Raw genomic sequence first — 16,013 nt, forward strand, 5'->3', positions numbered from 1 at the left:
TCGGTGGAGATGGCAAACGTTCGGCTATTATATGTGATTGGTGGCTTGCATCGGTTATGGGCTTTGGCTCAAATTTGAACAGGCTAAGTGGATGCTAATAGATAGAATGAATTCGGGCTCAGCCGTATATAATGGCCCTGTCATGACTGTCCCTCTTTGGTGGTTCTTTTTTGCGGTTTCGACCAAGGACTGAACGACAAGGGCTTCACCCCCCATGGCCGAACCAACCCCAAGCGCACTGGAAAAAGGGCCGAAAGAGGAAGAAAATCTCCGACAGGATGATGAGAAGGAAGAGGATCCGAATATTGTCGATTTTGAGGGGCCCGATGACCCTGAAAATGCCATGAACTGGCCCACACGCAAGAAAGCCCGCCAGCTGGTCTTGATGGCGTTCAACACTTTTATCACGTAGGTCGCACTCCTGGTTCGAATTTGTAGACTGCCCAGAGGAGAAGAACCAGCTTAAACTGATCACTTGAGGGCTCATAGGCCACTGGCATCATCTATGTTTGCCCCCGGAGTAGGCGATGTGATGCTCGACTTCCACTCAGCAGATCAGATGCTGGCCTCCTTCGTTGTGTCTGTCTTTGTCTTGGGCTATATGGTCGGTCCGTTCATCATTGCGCCGTTGTCGGAGTTGTACGGTCGAGTACCGCTGTACCATGCCTGTAACGTTCTCTTTCTGATTTTCACCATCGCTTGCGCTGTTGCAAACTCCTTGCCGCAGTTGATCGTTTTCCGTCTCCTCGCAGGCATTGCCGGTGTCTGTCCGCTAACCATCGGGTCTGGGACCGTCGCGGACATGGTGCCTAGAGAGAAGAGAGCCGGTATCATGGCTATTTGGGCTCTTGGTCCCATTATGGGCCCGGTGATAGGGCCTGTATGCGGAGGGTTTCTGGCAGAAAATGAAGGATGGCGCTGGGTGTTTTGGGTGATCGCTATTGCGGTGAGTTGTGATAACAGAGGAAAGGAAGATACGGCTAATGCTCATGTGCTATTAGACTGGCGTCATGACCATCGGCTGCATTCTGGCTTATCGCGAATCATATGCTCCTGTAGTGCTAGAGCGCAAGGTTGCGCGTCTGCGCAAGGAGACGGGAAATATGGACCTGCGTTCGGTCTATGACCGTGGCTTATCGACGAAAGAGCTGTTCTGGTTCACTTTGGCACGACCTGTGAAGTTGCTCTTTCTCTCACCCATTGTATTCATGATGGCCCTTTTCGCTGCTGTGACGTACGGGTACTTATATCTGATGTTCACGACACTTACCCCCATTTTCGAGAACACCTACGGCTTCTCACCTGGCGTCGCCGGCCTGGCATATCTTGGATTCGGCATTGGTTCAGTGATCGGGCTTGTAGTGTGTGGTTCCGTTGCGAACCACATCGCAATAACCCACTCAGCCAAGGGCTGCTTCCGGCCTGAGTCGCGTCTGCCACCTATGATGGTAGGCTGCTGGTTGATCCCGATTGGACTGTTCTGGTATGGCTGGGCTGCCAAGGCGCAAACACATTGGATTGTGCCAATAATCGGTACCGGAGTGTTTGCCGTGGGGTTGATGACCGTCTTTATGGCGGCCAACACGTACCTGGTCGACTCGTATCTGCGGTATGCTGCCTCGGTGACGGCAGCCAACACGGCCATTCGCTCGTTGGTGGGTGCAGTGCTGCCCCTGGCGGGGCCGGCCATGTACGACAGTTTGGGCTTGGGCTGGGGTAATTCGCTGCTGGCGTTCATTGCTCTGGCAATGTGCGCATGTCCCTTGTTGTTCTGGAAGTTTGGCGAGAAGATACGGACGCACCCACGATTCCAAATCAATCTGTGACGGGGTCGGAGATTATTTCCATGCACAATTGCATAGTATAGTACATGGTAATCGGTATCTTAAAAGAGGGGTTCCCAGTCTTTTGGGTGTGGGGGGGTTTTGCATTTCTTTCAGCGACTGTACCTGCATAGGCATATATAATAGATAATAGAGTGAATAAAGCATTGCATGTAGTGAAGTAATTCAGATTGTTTCATCACCACAGCAATTACCCTTATGACTAGGAGGTTAATAAATCGACCTCCTGTCAGTCCTCCATTCACGGGAGCTCTAACTAGTGGCCGCTCTATCCAGACCGAGTTCCGAGCTACCGCTGATCCCTACTGGAGCTACTACTGGACGGCTAGTGCCTTTGCTTGTCAGCGGGGTTTAGGGTAGCTGCAGCTGTTTTATATTTAAGGCGAACCCCCTTGGGGAATTTTTCTGTCTGCCTTTCATACCGTTCGTCGTACTCACTTGTCACCATGATCTTCGAACCTGCATCGCGTGTGCCTGTGCCCACCACCGATGTGATCTCCTATATCTTTTCTAACCCGGATTACAACCATGATGAACCGGTTCGAATAGATAAATAAATTACTACTATAACGGGATGAATCCTAACACCTGTGCAGATCTACGTTGATGTCCACAACCCTTCGCGGTCCATCTCCTATAACCAGGCACAAAGCATCATTCGCAAACTGGTGGCAGGCTTGCGCGCCTGGGGAGTGAGGAAGGGCGACTGTGTCGCTATCCACTCTTTTAACGATGTATGTATAGATTGGGAAAGACTCTAGGCAGAATGGCTTACATACGCCGCGAATAGATCTACTATTGCATGCTGGTGCTTGCTATTGTCGGCGCAGGGGGTGTCTATACGGGCACCAACCCCTCCTACACGACAATGGAGCTCGCTCACCACTTCAAGGCTTCTCAGACACGATTTGTTATTGGAGAGCCCGAGATTCTGGGTCCTCTAGGCGGCGCTCTGGAGGAGGCGAAGATCCCCGAAACTAATCTGCGAATCTTCAACACCCAGGCCGATCAGAAGGTGCCCGCTGGAATGCGCTCATGGACCGACTTGCTTGCAGCAGGTGAAGAGGACTGGGTTCGGTTTGATGATATGAAAACGTCGAGCGAAACCACTGCTGCCAGACTATTCAGCAGTGGCACGACAGGGTTGCCCAAGGCAGTGTCAATTACGCATCGCAATCTGATCGCACAGCACCACCTAGTCTTTGAGATCCACCCCCGGCCTCACCCGGTAAGTTCATCCAGAACTACAGAATAACTCGGGAAGATTCGTTAAGAGCCTTGAATAACATGGATTTCCAAAGGTGTCTCGCATTGTTGCCATCCCCATCTTCCACGCAGCCGCCGCGCCCTCCACCCATTTCAGCGCCCTCAAAGCGGGCCATCGAGTCTACATGATGCGTCGTTTTGATCTGCCTCTGTTCTTGAGCACGACTCAAAAGTACCAGATTTCCGACGTCGCTGTTGTACCACCCATCGTCATCGCTATCCTGATGACCCCGATCTCGCACAGCAAGCCTTGGCTGAAATCAATTCGTGCTGCCTCTGTGGGCGCGGCTCCACTTGATAAAGATGCGCAAGCTAAATTCCGGGCCCTCATTGGCGACGGTGCGCCATGTACACAGGTATGGGGAATGACCGAGACATGTTGTGTAGCTACGATGTTCCCCTATCCTGAGCAGGACGATACGGGAAGCGTAGGGCGCCTGATCCCCAACCTCGAGGCTAAGTCCGTCAAAATTCCAATATACAGTTATTGTAGCCGATACTAACTCGGTCTGAAGACTCGTTGACGATGCTGGAAACAATATCTCTGCATACGGTGTGCGCGGCGAACTTTGCGTGCGCGGTCCTACCGTTACGCCCGGCTATTTCAACAATCCCCAGGCGAATGCAGACTCCTTCGACAGCGAGGGATGGTTCCATACCGGCGATATTTCGTACTGTGATGAGGCCACCAAGAAATGGTACATTGTGGACCGTAAGAAGGAGCTGATCAAGGTCCGTGGATTCCAGGTCGCCCCTCCTGAGCTTGAGGCCGTTCTTCTGGCGCACCCACAGATCATTGACGCTGCGGTCATTGGGTTGCACGGTGTCCTGCCTGACAGTGAGCTACCTCGAGCTTTTGTGGTTCGTCGGCCTGGAACAGGTGACGGATTGACAGAAAAAGACGTGCAAGCGTACATGGCCGAGCGATTGGCAAAGTATAAAGCTTTGACTGGCGGTGTCAAGTTTGTACCCGCGATCCCGAAGAATGCCAGTGGCAAGATTCTCAAGCGCGTGCTGAGAGAAGAGAGCCAGAAGGAGATTGAGGCGGGCAAGGGCCCCAAACTTTGAACTACATACATGTACAATTGTGTAGAGCTTCCCGGTAGAAAGAGCCTTTATTATCGAACCGATTTTTCCAAGACAGTCATTATGCGCCTATTTAAATAATTTCTTCAGGAACCCTTTCTTTGCTGGGGGTTCCGAATTGACCACGCCGATTTGTAGTCGGCCTTTGAATCGTCGTAGGATAGCATCACGGTGGTATTTCTGGAATTCTTTTGTTGCATCCTTGCCGGCCACTTTGTGTAGGACTGTTAAAACCAATTAATATTCGCTTAGTCTGGAAGTATCTATTTGGGATCAACACACCTTTCCCTCCCCCCGGATGTTCTGCTTGGAATTCAGTCACATCGTAGACTTCTTGATGGATGATCATCCAGAAATCGTCGGTTTTGTTGTGTACCGCAACTTCTTCGCGGGAGTATACGGCCACGGGCTTTTCGGTGGGAGGCGTATTGGACATGATGGCGGTGAACAAAACATGCAGGAGATCGGCAACATGTTTATACCTCATTCCTCGTGATGGTTTCTTGATCTTATAGTTCTTCGAAGCGGGGTTTTCGGCTCTATCAACAAGCCGTGCCGTGGCTGGTGAGATCAGCGGTGGAACCAACTGAAATCCTTGTCACTTGCTAGCTTACGCCCAATATTTTCCCATACCCGGGGTTCATAAGGGGACATTCGTACGGGTCATTAGAAGGGGTATAAGTATCGGGTATAAATCAAGCTAGCCGCTACAATGTTGAGTTTCCTAAGATATTCGTTATGTTCGATAGATCGTTACCCATGCCACCTAGGTCAGATAGCAACGACGATGTATCTCCTCCCAGCAACCCCTGGACGGTGTCTAGCAGCACTCTCACAATGGGCACGGCGGCAGTGATAGTCAGGTTGTTTAGCACCCGCTCAAAGTACGGAATATGCTTCCCATTATAAACTGTCTGGTTGCCCGACGCAGAGAGTTCGATGTTCCCATCTTGGATGGCTTCGGAGTTGTTCTCCAGGATCTGGCCCAGATTTTGAAAGACGGTGGAGATATCGAGGCGACCAGAAAGGTCAACAGTGTTGTTACCCGGCCTGAGAACAACGTTCTGGATCAGGGCTTGCCCGATAACCAGGTCCCTGCTCTGGAGATTGAGAGTGACATTGCCAAGGGCGAAGGTGACTATCGAGTGATTTGGCAAGATGGCTGTTCCACGTAGGTTCGTCCCATCTTCTTCGGCAGGGATAACAAGACGGGCGCTGGGAATGGAGAAGCCACTCAGTTTGTCGAGGCCTGTGGGTGGAATGAGCGCTGCACTCGTCATTCGGGGATTCGTGGTGACTTACCAGCCAGTGTGACGTCTTTGTCCAGGGTAAGTCCAGCCTTCAACGCCCCAAGATGGGCGACAGTCGACCCCTTGGCAGAAAGAGTAAACTCCTTGTTATAAACGGCTGTATTCAGAGCATCGACCCACTGGTCCATGTCCTGGATTTTTGTATCTGTCTGTGTAACGTGCATCTTGGTGTGTCCGTTGAGAGTGTAGCTTGGTAGGTTCACCGTGAGATATGTCACCATTGGTTTGACGGCTCGATTGAATAAATGCAGCGCAATGGGGTTGGTCTTGACCTTGAGCCCAGCAGGCACCGTCAATGCGGTGTCAATGCTGAAGGTTATAGTGTCAGGAGTGGGATCAATAATGTTGGCCGAGTAAACAGGCAGAGAAGTATCGTCGACGATTCGCTGAGCAATTGCAGGGATAATGTAGATAAAGCTGTATGCAGTCAGCTTCTAGAATCCTCCGGTTTTAGGAGAGTCTGGGAATAGCGCAAGGGAACGCACAAAATAGGCAGGAAAATCGCCAAAAACACAATGCCTGCGATCAGGTAGCAGCACCAAAACCGCCGCAGATGCCGCTTAAGCTTCTGGTTAGTGGCTCGAATGCGGCCCGGCTTCTCTTCGACATCAACTGCTTCAACATGCTCGATATCGGTCCCTGGAGAAATGACAGCCCCTTTCTTTTTCTTTTCCTCGGAAGGGTCCAGAGCTCCCCTGTTGGACCCGAGAGCCCGTTTCTGGGACGCCTTGTAGAGGTCTCCGACAACCATGGCGCAGGATCCGTATATAGAAAATATATGGGGACAATTGGCGAAGAGTATATATTGGACTATATACAGAGAAGCCGGAAGAGGGGAGGGTTTCTGGACCAGACCATAGAGCACTCTTTACCTCTCCCCTCCCTTCACACTCCGTGGCTTCCCCTCTTATAGCAAACTGACCCGCATCGACAATCACTATCATGTTCATCTACATCGCTAAGATAAATTAAGTTTGCGTCGAACGGGGTATTCTGGTTGGACTCATGAAGATCAGGTCAACAAAATGCGGAGGATCTGCCTAAACCCCGCCAGACCCCTCGATTTCATCATGGGTGAACAACAGGCGCGACGATCCAATGGGTAAGAGTTACTTCTAATTCGCTAGATGCTGTGGACTTGGCCTTTCTCCGTCCGGTCCGCGGTTGATTCTACTCCAAACATATGATTTTGACATCCCGTGAATATGATGGGTGCACGATAGGGTTGAGCAATACTGGAGGGTGCCAGGGCACCATGCGGCTGTTGATATAATAACCTCGCTCTGGGAAATCCAAACATGTATTTTGACACATGAGATTTTTTTTTTCTTAGTGAGATAGCCTGTTGACCTGACGACTCCTAAGCCGACCCATTGCTCCATATCGCTGATCTAACAACCTGTCCACCATGGCGTCAGCCTCCTCCACTTCGTCGGAGCAGGAGAAAGCTGCTGCTCCACCAGCTCTTGAACACCCAGAGCTCATTCAAAAGATCGTGCAAGAGGGACTTCTTCTGGGAGGCGGTGCTGCCGCAATTCTCCTCCAGGTTGCCAACCCCGGCGTGGGCAAAGGCGTCGATAACCACAGTAACTTTGCCTATCGCCCGCTTGATCGGCTTAGAACCACCATGACCTTCGTCTACTGTATGGCCTTTGGAACTCCAGAAGAGAAGCGTAAGATTGTGGAAATGGTGCATCGTGCCCACGCCCCTGTCAAGGGCACGGACTACGACGCCGATAACTCTGACCTGCAGGTCTGGGTGGCAGCCACGCTCTACGCCGTGGCAATCGAATTGTACCAAGAAATTTTTGGCGAGATAGACGAGAATATCGCCGAGCGTATTTATCGCGAGTATGCCATTCTGGCGGTCGCGCTGCGTGTGCGACCAGAGCAGTGGCCGGCCGATCGCAAGGCCTTCTGGGTCTACTGGGATGAGATGGTTGAGACTATGGAGATCACCGATAACGCAAAGCACGTTGCATCCGAGCTCCTCTTCAACAAGAACCTACCCATCTATTTCCGTGTGCTTATGCCATGGGTGCGACTGATAACTGCTGAGCTCCTGCCACCTCGTATCCGGGAAGCTTATGGGTTGAAGACAAACAAGAAACGCCGCGTTGCCTACAAGGCGATAATGGGATTTGCTCGTGCTACCTATCCATTCATGCCCAAGATTATTCGCACTTTTCCCAAGCGGTACTACATGAAGGACATGCGACGTCGGCTTCAGAGCACTGAAAAGGTGATCTAGATGCTTTGACCTACAAGGGATAGTTCAACGGGGTGCAGTGTGGCGTCTTATTCCTTTGCTCCTAGTTCAATCGGGCTGTATACCTCTTTTGTATGCTTTGTAATTAGAGTTACCCTGGGTCGTTTAGAGCAACTCCCACCTACCACAATATGCGTGCTTATCTCACTCTCGCTTCCTCTCTGCATCTGGCTAGACGCCTTCGTCTCCACGGCGGAGAGCCGAGTTACCGCGGGAGCCAAGCTTCCTCCCCACAATTATTGCGCGGGGTTGTGAAGATCCTGGCCGAGAACGTGGCCGGTAAGCTAGAGCAGGATTCTAACGGTAGGTGGAAAGAAAAGGGGGCGAGAGAGTAAACCAGAGGGATGGTCAAGCTCTATGGCTATCGCTAACCAGGGGGTGGGATGCATCAGAACCAATCCATCTAGGGCAAACTGATCTTACTGCGTACAAGTCCGTTTCCGAGTCATTCGTGCGTGGATGAGGGGCACCAAGGTCCGGAGATCCTGGCCCAGGACATGGCTCTAAACCTGAAGAAGTAGGGTTGGTGGCTGTAGCACTGTTGATCGTAACCAACGACCTATGAGATGCCTGTCGAGAGCGAACGAATCCGCACTTCCTTCGCATCGTCATTTGCTCCTGGGACGCCTCTAGTGGCGACCCGTCACGAGTCGAAAGGATGGTCTTAGCACGGAACTGATGGAGTCCGGCTTCTGTACTGAGCAGGGCATTCTCGTTATCCCCGCAGCTGGTTGCATCTTCTGGCCTCATCCAAGCCAGTCCAATATCGTCGATCCCACCCGACTGCAATTCCTCCGACCGATATCTGTTTCCTAATCCAGGCGCGCTCATGTTGCGACGCACACGGAGAGCCCCCAAGGCATGTTCGTGGTGCCATCACCGCAAGGTCCGGTGTGATGCCTCCATCCGGGGATGCCCCTGTACGCGGTGTCGACAGGATGGACGGCCGGAATGCGTACTGAGGGGGAAGTTGCCGCGGAAGTAAGTGGAAACCCATCCTCCAGGGGAGTCCGTGATATATGCTAGCGAGAGGGAGGATAAGCGGGGATGTTTACAAGAAAGTCTTCTGAATATGAATAAGAGAGCGATGGGTCTAACATCCTCTTTATCATCATAGCTTTGGGGGGTTCGTCGTCCCACAGAACACCGACCAAGACAACCCCAATATCACACGAGGACGCCTCGAGTCCATCACATCTAATACAAATTCCCAAATTGAACACATCCGCTCTCTTTTCCCTGACCTTGACCTTCGCGATGCGCCGCCGCTGCCTCGTGGCCATGTTAATCACACCTTATACAAATTTATCGAGTTCAAAGGTGCAACAACATTGGCAAGGGAGGATGTCGCCTTTCTCAGCTCCAAGGGCTCTCTAGCTATTCCGGAGAAGTCTCTATTGAATGAGTTTATCCGACAATATTTCCTTCAAATCCATCCGTCGTTGCCGGTACTGGACGAGGCAGAAGTCTGGGACATCTACGAGCAACGAAATGGGGAGACTGATGCAGGACGCATGTCGCTGTTTGTGCTCCAGACCTTGCTGTTTGCCAGCTGTCCGGTAGGTAACGCTGCTACTTGTGCACACGGAAGCCCGCTGACATGTGAATAGTATGTATCAGAGGAAACGCTGCAGAATTGTGGATTTGAAGACAGGCGAAATGCACGAAAAATTCTATACAGGCGGGCTAAGGTCAGTCGACTATAGCCAGTATAGTAGTTGCGGTCTATCTGACTCTGATGTTAGTATCTTTTTGACCTTCAGGGCGAAGACCGTCCGTTCCTGCTGTCACAAGGAGCTGTCCTCCTCTCCCTTCATACGTCTGCGGAAGAGCCGCAGGCGGGGAGCCTTTGGCTCACTCGCGCTATTCAGAACGCCATGATTATAGGCTGTCAGCCAGGACCATGTGAAGATGTCGAGCTATCACTCAAAAAACGACTCTGGTGGTCCATCATCCTGCGGGACCGGAGCCTTTGTCTAGGACTGCGACGTCGTCCGCAAGTGACTTCGGCCCCCTTCAGCATGGCGAGCGATCTCTTGGAGGAAACGGACGTGGCGGATGAGATTGAATTCTCCCGGGTATATGACCCACAGACCAAGAGGATGCTGCTTAAAGTGTTCCAAGAACAGTGTCGACTCTCTGTGATGTTGACGGAAATGATATCCTTCGTCTTTGCTTCTCACGGGTTATCTGCACCATCCTTGTCCTTGGAGCAGTTCCATGAGTCCCTCGCAACAGTGAGCCGGATTCGAGCTTCCCTCAAGCAGTGGGAGACTTGCTCGCAGCTAGGGGCTCTGATTGAAGGGGACACCCCTGAGGTAGTGACCCTGTTCACAAACTTTACCTTTATGTATTACCAGTAAGTGTCCCTGATGACCTCAGTCCAGCCGAACCGTGGGTAACAGTAGGAAAACAGTACGGCACGAATCGATCTGGCGCACTACGAAGCCCTACTTGTTGAGAACCATCTTATGTTCGCCGGTGAAAGCTACATCAAGCAGGTGTGGGAGATAGGAAATACTCTTCGGGATGCAATGGACCGCTTGACGGATGTCATGGAGTATTTTAGCCGCGAGGGCCGTGCCCAAAACCTCCCCCTAAGCGTGTATGTCAATGCCTATCCCGCCTCCCTTGATTTTGTGACTTACTTAATGGTAGCTTGGCCTATGTTGGAATGCCATTAGTTCTCACGGCCATTGACCTCAAGCTCTCCCCATCGAGTTCCGAAATGGACGTCCGTCGGCGGCGTCTAGATGCTCTGGGTGAGATTGTACGCCATTCAGGACGGGTATATGATGTCACCGATTTCATCAGTGCAGGAACGAACCACATCCTCCAGTTAGCGTACATGACGGCGCAGCATCTGTTCATGCGTTGGGACCAGGACCCGTCGTCGCAGGGCCCCGCCCGGGCTGACTCAGTCTCTGGACAAGTAGGGTACAAAGCTGGCACAGGGGACTTGGTTCCAGCACCGTCCCGTAACGTGGCTGGTCGGGCTAATTGCTGGCACGATGCGTTCCTGCGATACCCCCGGGCGTATCTGCTCATTTCCACGTCTGTGGATTATAGCCTGGCTGTTGGACGATTGCCCTATGATAGCGCCTTGCCCGAATTGGTACGCTGTATTCCACCCATTGGCATTGGCATACGTCTTCCCTGGACCATCAATCCCGTAGACGCACCGAGGAAGCGCCCTCGTCTGGGCTCGCGGGTTCGCCGCAATACAGAGACCGATGCGGACCCGCGGTCTCCCGCCGTGAAGACACTGACTCCATCGAGCTCGACGGGCGTCGACCCGGGGTTCATGGATACGCAGCCGGTGCAGTATGATGTGCCCGTACCGAGTGAGTTGGGCAACACCGGAGCCACCGCGGGCTCCAACGTGCTATATGGCGATGCCAATAACGGAGACGCCCCGGGCTATCATGATCAAAATGACCCAAATGTCAACTTGGACTACCTGTACCTGGACGCCATTCCGGTGGATTCTCCCGCGCGTCAAGCACCGCCAATGGAGTATGGCGAGTATACACGGCCTGGAGAAACAGAGTTAGCCTACGGCCCCGTGCAGCAGACTGAAGCCGAAAAGTGGCAATTGAGGGAAACGACGGCATCGTTTGACCCGCTGATTAGCTCATGGGTGCAAGAATTCTTTGGTGAAGGACACAACAGTCCCAGACATGCTGGGATGGATATGGACGGGGCAATCGTTCTGGACAGCTAAAATATTTAAACTAAAGGAACAGCCTGGTGGGGGGCATGCGGAGTATTGGAGCTATTGATTTTACCCTGTTCGTATTAACGAAGGTACTGGATTGATGTCCAAATGCCGTTATCTGCAATTGCCGATCCACCGTAGTTCTCGATGGTGTTGTAGAAGGCTTGTAGATCCGGCCGTGATGGGCTGGTGTAGCAGAGCATACAATAGCGGACAGTGATCCCCGTCATACTATCCCTCTCTGCAAGGTTATTGGAGTAAGTTCTCCATCTGTTCTCAGTAGATTTTCCCTGGCGTCCCTCACATGCCAGGCTTCGTCCGAGATCCGAACGGCTCGGTAGCATGACGGACCTAGATCCCCTCTTCTACGGTCAGTGCACCTTGCCGGAAGGGAACCCTTGATAAGCCCAGCTAGGGGCAGCTTGGACCCTGTGGGGTAGCGGTCGATCTTCCCCGCAGTTTCGCTATTCCAGCAGACGAAGTCGTAGATCAGACATCATGGGAAGAACTGGTTAAAAGTGAATACATACTCGCAGAAGGTGCTGCAACCCTAGCGAGAGAGATACGACGCTCACATTAATATTAGGCGGGAGTTTCTGGTCGTCACACCGTCAGCATGAAGCTCTATCGCATCGTGCTCTTGCCCATCGCCTTGTCCGGCTGGTTCTTCAGCCCGTTAATCGAGGCAGCGCAGGAGGATTGGAACGCAAAGGCTACTTGGATTATTACCCATCTGCGCAATCTCCAGAACGCGGCTGCGCTCCGTGCTAGCAAGCATGAAGCCCCAGAAAGAAGAGAATTCAAGATTGACCCCATAACAGGGGTGACAGGGAACCCATTGACAGATCTGGGGAGCTTGCTCGAGGGCGTGAAGGGAGCTTTGTCCCCGACCTTAATCAAAGACACCCTTAGTGTAATCCACCACATGGCACGTGTAGGCGATCCGCCGACCAGCCCGCAGACAAAGCATCTCATTCAGCTTGGGTTCGATCTGCGGAATCAGGGTCTTCTCGACGAGGTTATGGGACTGTTGGACAATGCGTCGGAGCTGCTCACCCCAAGCCTTGCCAACAACACTGCAATGCTTCTTGATGGTATCGGGCCGCTGATAACGGAGGAAAATGTGAAGAAAATCATGGGCCTGGTGGATAACGCAAATACTTTGCTGACTCCGGAGTTCAGCAAGGAGGTCAAGGTGTTGATCGGAAATGTCGAGGAGGCGTTGCCTGCTGATAAAATCGACGATCTCAAGGCGATAATCCACAGCGCCAACGAGGCACTTCTGCCGGAGGGTATAAAGCAGATCAATGCTCTATTGGAGAATTCCAAGGCCCTCCTCACAAAGGATATGGTACAGGAGATTCAGGGTCTTATCAACGAAGTTGGTCAATTGGTGACAACCGACAATCTCGACAAGATCGAAAATCTCTTGACGGGGGCAGGAGACCTTCTCACGGCACAGACGGTTCACCAGCTGAAGACCGCACTAGATGGAATGGGAGACTTGGATATGGACCGACTGAAGAGGCTTCCCGACCTTCTTGATATTGGCAGCTCCTTGTTGACAGAGGAATCCGTGGGACAGATCCGTGGTTTAATCAACACCGCGGACATTTTGGTTCAAGACGGCTCATTGCCGAGGATCAAACCACTGGTAAACAACGGATACGCACTGCTAACACAGGACCTGAGTAAAGACATCAAGTCGCTCATTAATGTGGCTGGGTCTTTGGTGGATGACATGCCCGACCTGATGGACCAGGTGCAGGATCTGCTTAAGATTGCTTCCCCTATCCTCGAGTCGGAGTCACGCAAGGAGATCACAAATCTCATTTCGAACGGCAAGGTACTCCTGACGCCGACGGGAGCTCGAGATATTCGCCGTCTCATCCATACCGTCTCTACTGGACTCACTCCAGACATGTTGGAGCGGGTGAAGAAGCTTCTAACGACGGCAGAGGGGCTGCTTACGGAAAAGCGTGTCAAGCAGATCGGCGAGCTCATTCACGGAGTGGCCACGAACCTGACCCCAAGGCTGGGAACGCTACCCTCATTGCTGGAGAACGCTAGCGACCTCTTGACAGAACAGGGTGTGCAACAACTTAGTGTTTTGTTGGAAATGGCGGCGCCGATGATCACGCCTGATCTTCTGGAGAAGGTTGAAGGGCTGTTGGAGAATGCTAGCAGTCTGCTCACATCAGAGAGAGTCAATCTCACACGGAATTTGATCGGCAATGCGTCAAAAGTAAGACACTCCATATATTGTACTCCCTTAGCGCAGCTAACCAGTGGCGCAGTTGGTATCGATGCTGATCGACTTCCTGAAGAACATCCCGGTGATCAACATTGACATTGAAATTCCGGATATGAATTAAGACAGGATACAGTTCATATGACTAGAAGTACCATAATTCGCATGCAAAATTTCCTCTTCCATGTGTAGAATGTCTGGCACTTATATGCCAGCCCTCTTTTTTGAAATATGCAGCTTGTCAGGGCAAACAGTTCAACCTTCCGTCACCATCTCTCCTCTGTCCTGATCCCACCGATAGACTGGCCCAGTCCCGACGTTATAACTGTAGTAATTGTTGGTACCTCCCGGCACGACAGCTTTGCGAAAGGTGATGTTGATGCGACCCTGATACGCCTGTCTGCGTTTACGCTTGGGGATGCTGTGCAGCCAATTTGCTTGTGTTTCGCCTCTCATTACCAGCAGATCTCCAGCCGCTAATGAGAATTTCAAAGGCTTATGATCGACTTCCTCTTTCAACTTCCCTGCAACAGGTTTATGTTTGAGCAAAAAATCCCGGGATGCACCCAGTGACAAGGATGCAATTGTCGGATTTGGTCCCAGAAAACGCTCGTCGTCAGAATGATACGAGATGCTGTCGTCGCCAGATGCATAGTAGTTGACCAAGCAAAAATTATACGTTGTCCCGTCTCCAGTGGCTGCCTCAACGCATTGACGCAGGATATCTAAGCAGGCGGGCAGTGGACGCGGCGCATACTGATACTTGTCGCTAGGGACGGGCTTATCCGACTTGCGATCAAGCAGCACCAGGGATTCTGAGTTTCCAGATAACCCAGCAGTATTGCCCACAAAATGAGCCGTTTCATCGATACCGAATACTGTGGTGAATCTTGGGGTCGTTATTTGTGACTCGGTTGGGCCGCGGCGGATGGTATATTGCACGCGGTAGAAGGGCAGTTCATTTCGGAGGAATTGGAAGAGGTCACGGGAGAGAGGAGAGGGTATGAGTGGCTGGAAGTAAAGGAGATCGAGGTGAGGCTGGTCTGTGATCTTTTTGGGTCCCGTTTTGGAAGCCAGATTCGATAGCGGTTTCGCGATGCTCGACGGCAGCTTTGTAATGGGGAACGGGTATGTCGCATGCTGGCTCGCAGGAAGGGAGTTGGCTTCATACTTTGGTCGCTTCGCCGAAGGATCTACCGAAAAAAAGGATTGGATTCGTTTGGACATGGCGAAGTTGCGGACATATAGGCTGTTGGGTTTGTCGCAAGAGCGGCGATGCGCCGGGTATTTAAAGGGATAAAGAACGTGGCGATGATGTCACTGGGCCTGTCGCATAGCTCCTCGTCCCAACATCCCGTTATTTAGGTCTGATTTTTCCCACAGAGATCTGTCTAGTTTTCGGGGATTGAATCGCGATGGCTAGGCCAAAGTCAAATAGAGGTCGACGTGCATCTCCATCATGGGGCCGAGACAAAAGTGGTGCTGAACAGCATGTCATTTACACTTCTAGAAGGCCTTGTATAACTTGAGAGAAGTACTTCTGGGAGATCACAATCCTGGTGCTCCTTAAGGGTAAACAGCTGGACTTGCACGGAAATGGGATTCAGAACCGTGATAACATGGCTGTTCCATCGTAAACTCGGATCGGAATGCCTCTAGCCCCACTAAAGATCGCGCCCAGGCTAAGCAGCCGAGGAAGTAATACTGACATGGAGGAAACAAACTGTATAGATGACCGGATAGGTGACCGGTAGCTGCCACAGGCTGCAGGCTGTTAACTGCATCGACTTAGTACATCTCAACGCGGTACATACTCTGCCAGCCATTATCCACTTGGATCGCTTCCACTGTTGGCCCACAATCCGATCAGTTTCGTTTGTCAAGCTATCCTACTATACCTTGGAGGCTGTAGGTTGGGTTCGGCAAGCCCAACCCTGGCACGGATCCAGCATTGGACGCCATTTCATGGACGGTCGCGGCGCACCCGGCAGTCGGGGAGGCATTAATTGCCCTTTCGTATTTGTTCGTCTGCTCATTTGCTACGAACATCTAACAGGCCAGCCAGCTGGACACATCCGGCGATATCTATACGGCCAAGGTGTGCGCGAAATCTGTGTCACTGGCCACGACGTCGGACTGGACGTGGAACGGTCTTCTGGCGCTATCTGTTCCTCCGCTACTGCGGTAGGTCAACTGGAAGATGTACATAGTTGTGAGATATCATTCTGAGATCCCAGGGGCGATGGCTGATATGTGTAGTTTGCTGCAT

At 51.9% G+C, this 16,013-nt stretch overlaps 7 protein-coding genes across 7 annotated transcripts; 5 read left to right on the forward strand and 2 right to left on the reverse strand.

Moving 5' to 3' along the window:
• The first annotated feature begins 183 nt into the window (after positions 1–183).
• BDV59DRAFT_211850 (MFS transporter) lies at positions 184–1,989 on the forward strand. Its single transcript, XM_073695892.1, has 3 exons — positions 184–408; positions 490–946; positions 1,002–1,989. Exons 1-3 carry the CDS (start codon positions 215–217, stop codon positions 1,824–1,826), a joined length of 1,476 nt encoding a protein of 491 aa, XP_073549754.1. The 5' UTR covers positions 184–214; the 3' UTR covers positions 1,827–1,989.
• Positions 1,990–2,266: 277 nt separating this feature from the next.
• BDV59DRAFT_211852 (acyl--CoA ligase) lies at positions 2,267–4,178 on the forward strand (the record flags this gene model as incomplete). Its single annotated transcript, XM_073695893.1, has 5 exons — positions 2,267–2,383; positions 2,441–2,578; positions 2,635–3,072; positions 3,146–3,570; positions 3,626–4,178. The coding sequence occupies exons 1-5, from the start codon at positions 2,291–2,293 to the stop codon at positions 4,176–4,178; spliced, it is 1,647 nt and encodes a 548-aa protein (XP_073549755.1). The 5' UTR covers positions 2,267–2,290.
• A 725-nt stretch (positions 4,179–4,903) lies between these two features.
• BDV59DRAFT_211855 (DUF3712 domain-containing protein) lies at positions 4,904–6,514 on the reverse strand (the record flags this gene model as incomplete). The annotated part of the gene is made up of 3 exons (XM_073695894.1): positions 5,992–6,514; positions 5,499–5,923; positions 4,904–5,445 (listed from the first exon to the last, which is right to left on the reverse strand). The coding sequence occupies exons 1-3, from the start codon at positions 6,255–6,257 to the stop codon at positions 4,904–4,906; spliced, it is 1,233 nt and encodes a 410-aa protein (XP_073549756.1). The 5' UTR covers positions 6,258–6,514.
• A 349-nt stretch (positions 6,515–6,863) lies between these two features.
• Positions 6,864–7,757, forward strand: BDV59DRAFT_211857 (oxygenase MpaB family protein; the record flags this gene model as incomplete). Its single annotated transcript, XM_073695895.1, has 1 exon — positions 6,864–7,757. The coding sequence occupies exon 1, from the start codon at positions 6,915–6,917 to the stop codon at positions 7,755–7,757; it is 843 nt and encodes a 280-aa protein (XP_073549757.1). The 5' UTR covers positions 6,864–6,914.
• Positions 7,758–7,906: 149 nt separating this feature from the next.
• Positions 7,907–11,499, forward strand: BDV59DRAFT_200253 (fungal specific transcription factor domain-containing protein; the record flags this gene model as incomplete). Its single annotated transcript, XM_073693535.1, has 6 exons — positions 7,907–8,078; positions 8,931–9,334; positions 9,386–9,466; positions 9,521–10,134; positions 10,192–10,380; positions 10,434–11,499. 6 exons carry the CDS (start codon positions 7,907–7,909, stop codon positions 11,497–11,499), a joined length of 2,526 nt encoding a protein of 841 aa, XP_073549758.1.
• Positions 11,500–12,109: 610 nt separating this feature from the next.
• BDV59DRAFT_191990 (uncharacterized protein) lies at positions 12,110–13,868 on the forward strand (the record flags this gene model as incomplete). The annotated part of the gene is made up of 2 exons (XM_073691981.1): positions 12,110–13,738; positions 13,791–13,868. 2 exons carry the CDS (start codon positions 12,110–12,112, stop codon positions 13,866–13,868), a joined length of 1,707 nt encoding a protein of 568 aa, XP_073549759.1.
• A 131-nt stretch (positions 13,869–13,999) lies between these two features.
• On the reverse strand, positions 14,000–14,971 carry BDV59DRAFT_200255 (alpha-ketoglutarate-dependent dioxygenase AlkB family protein; the record flags this gene model as incomplete). Its single annotated transcript, XM_073693536.1, has 1 exon — positions 14,000–14,971. The coding sequence occupies one exon, from the start codon at positions 14,969–14,971 to the stop codon at positions 14,000–14,002; it is 972 nt and encodes a 323-aa protein (XP_073549760.1).
• Between the last annotated feature and the right edge of the window lie 1,042 nt (positions 14,972–16,013).

The sequence above is a fragment of the Aspergillus ambiguus genome, assembly GCF_047715705.1.
Source record: "Aspergillus ambiguus strain CBS 117.58 unplaced genomic scaffold BDV59scaffold_8, whole genome shotgun sequence".
Taxonomy (NCBI): domain Eukaryota; kingdom Fungi; phylum Ascomycota; class Eurotiomycetes; order Eurotiales; family Aspergillaceae; genus Aspergillus; species Aspergillus ambiguus.

What these genes read in the sequence shown, in the direction of transcription:
- BDV59DRAFT_211850 (XM_073695892.1), top strand. Translation starts at nt 215, where the DNA reads ATGGCCGAACCAACCCCAAGCGCACTGGAAAAAGGGCCGAAAGAGGAA. An exon ending in GCGTTCAACACTTTTATCAC is followed by an intron (nt 409 to 489) that starts GTAGGTCGCACT and finishes GAGGGCTCATAG; the next exon opens with GCCACTGGCATCATCTATGT. An exon ending in TTTGGGTGATCGCTATTGCG is followed by an intron (nt 947 to 1,001) that starts GTGAGTTGTGAT and finishes ATGTGCTATTAG; the next exon opens with ACTGGCGTCATGACCATCGG.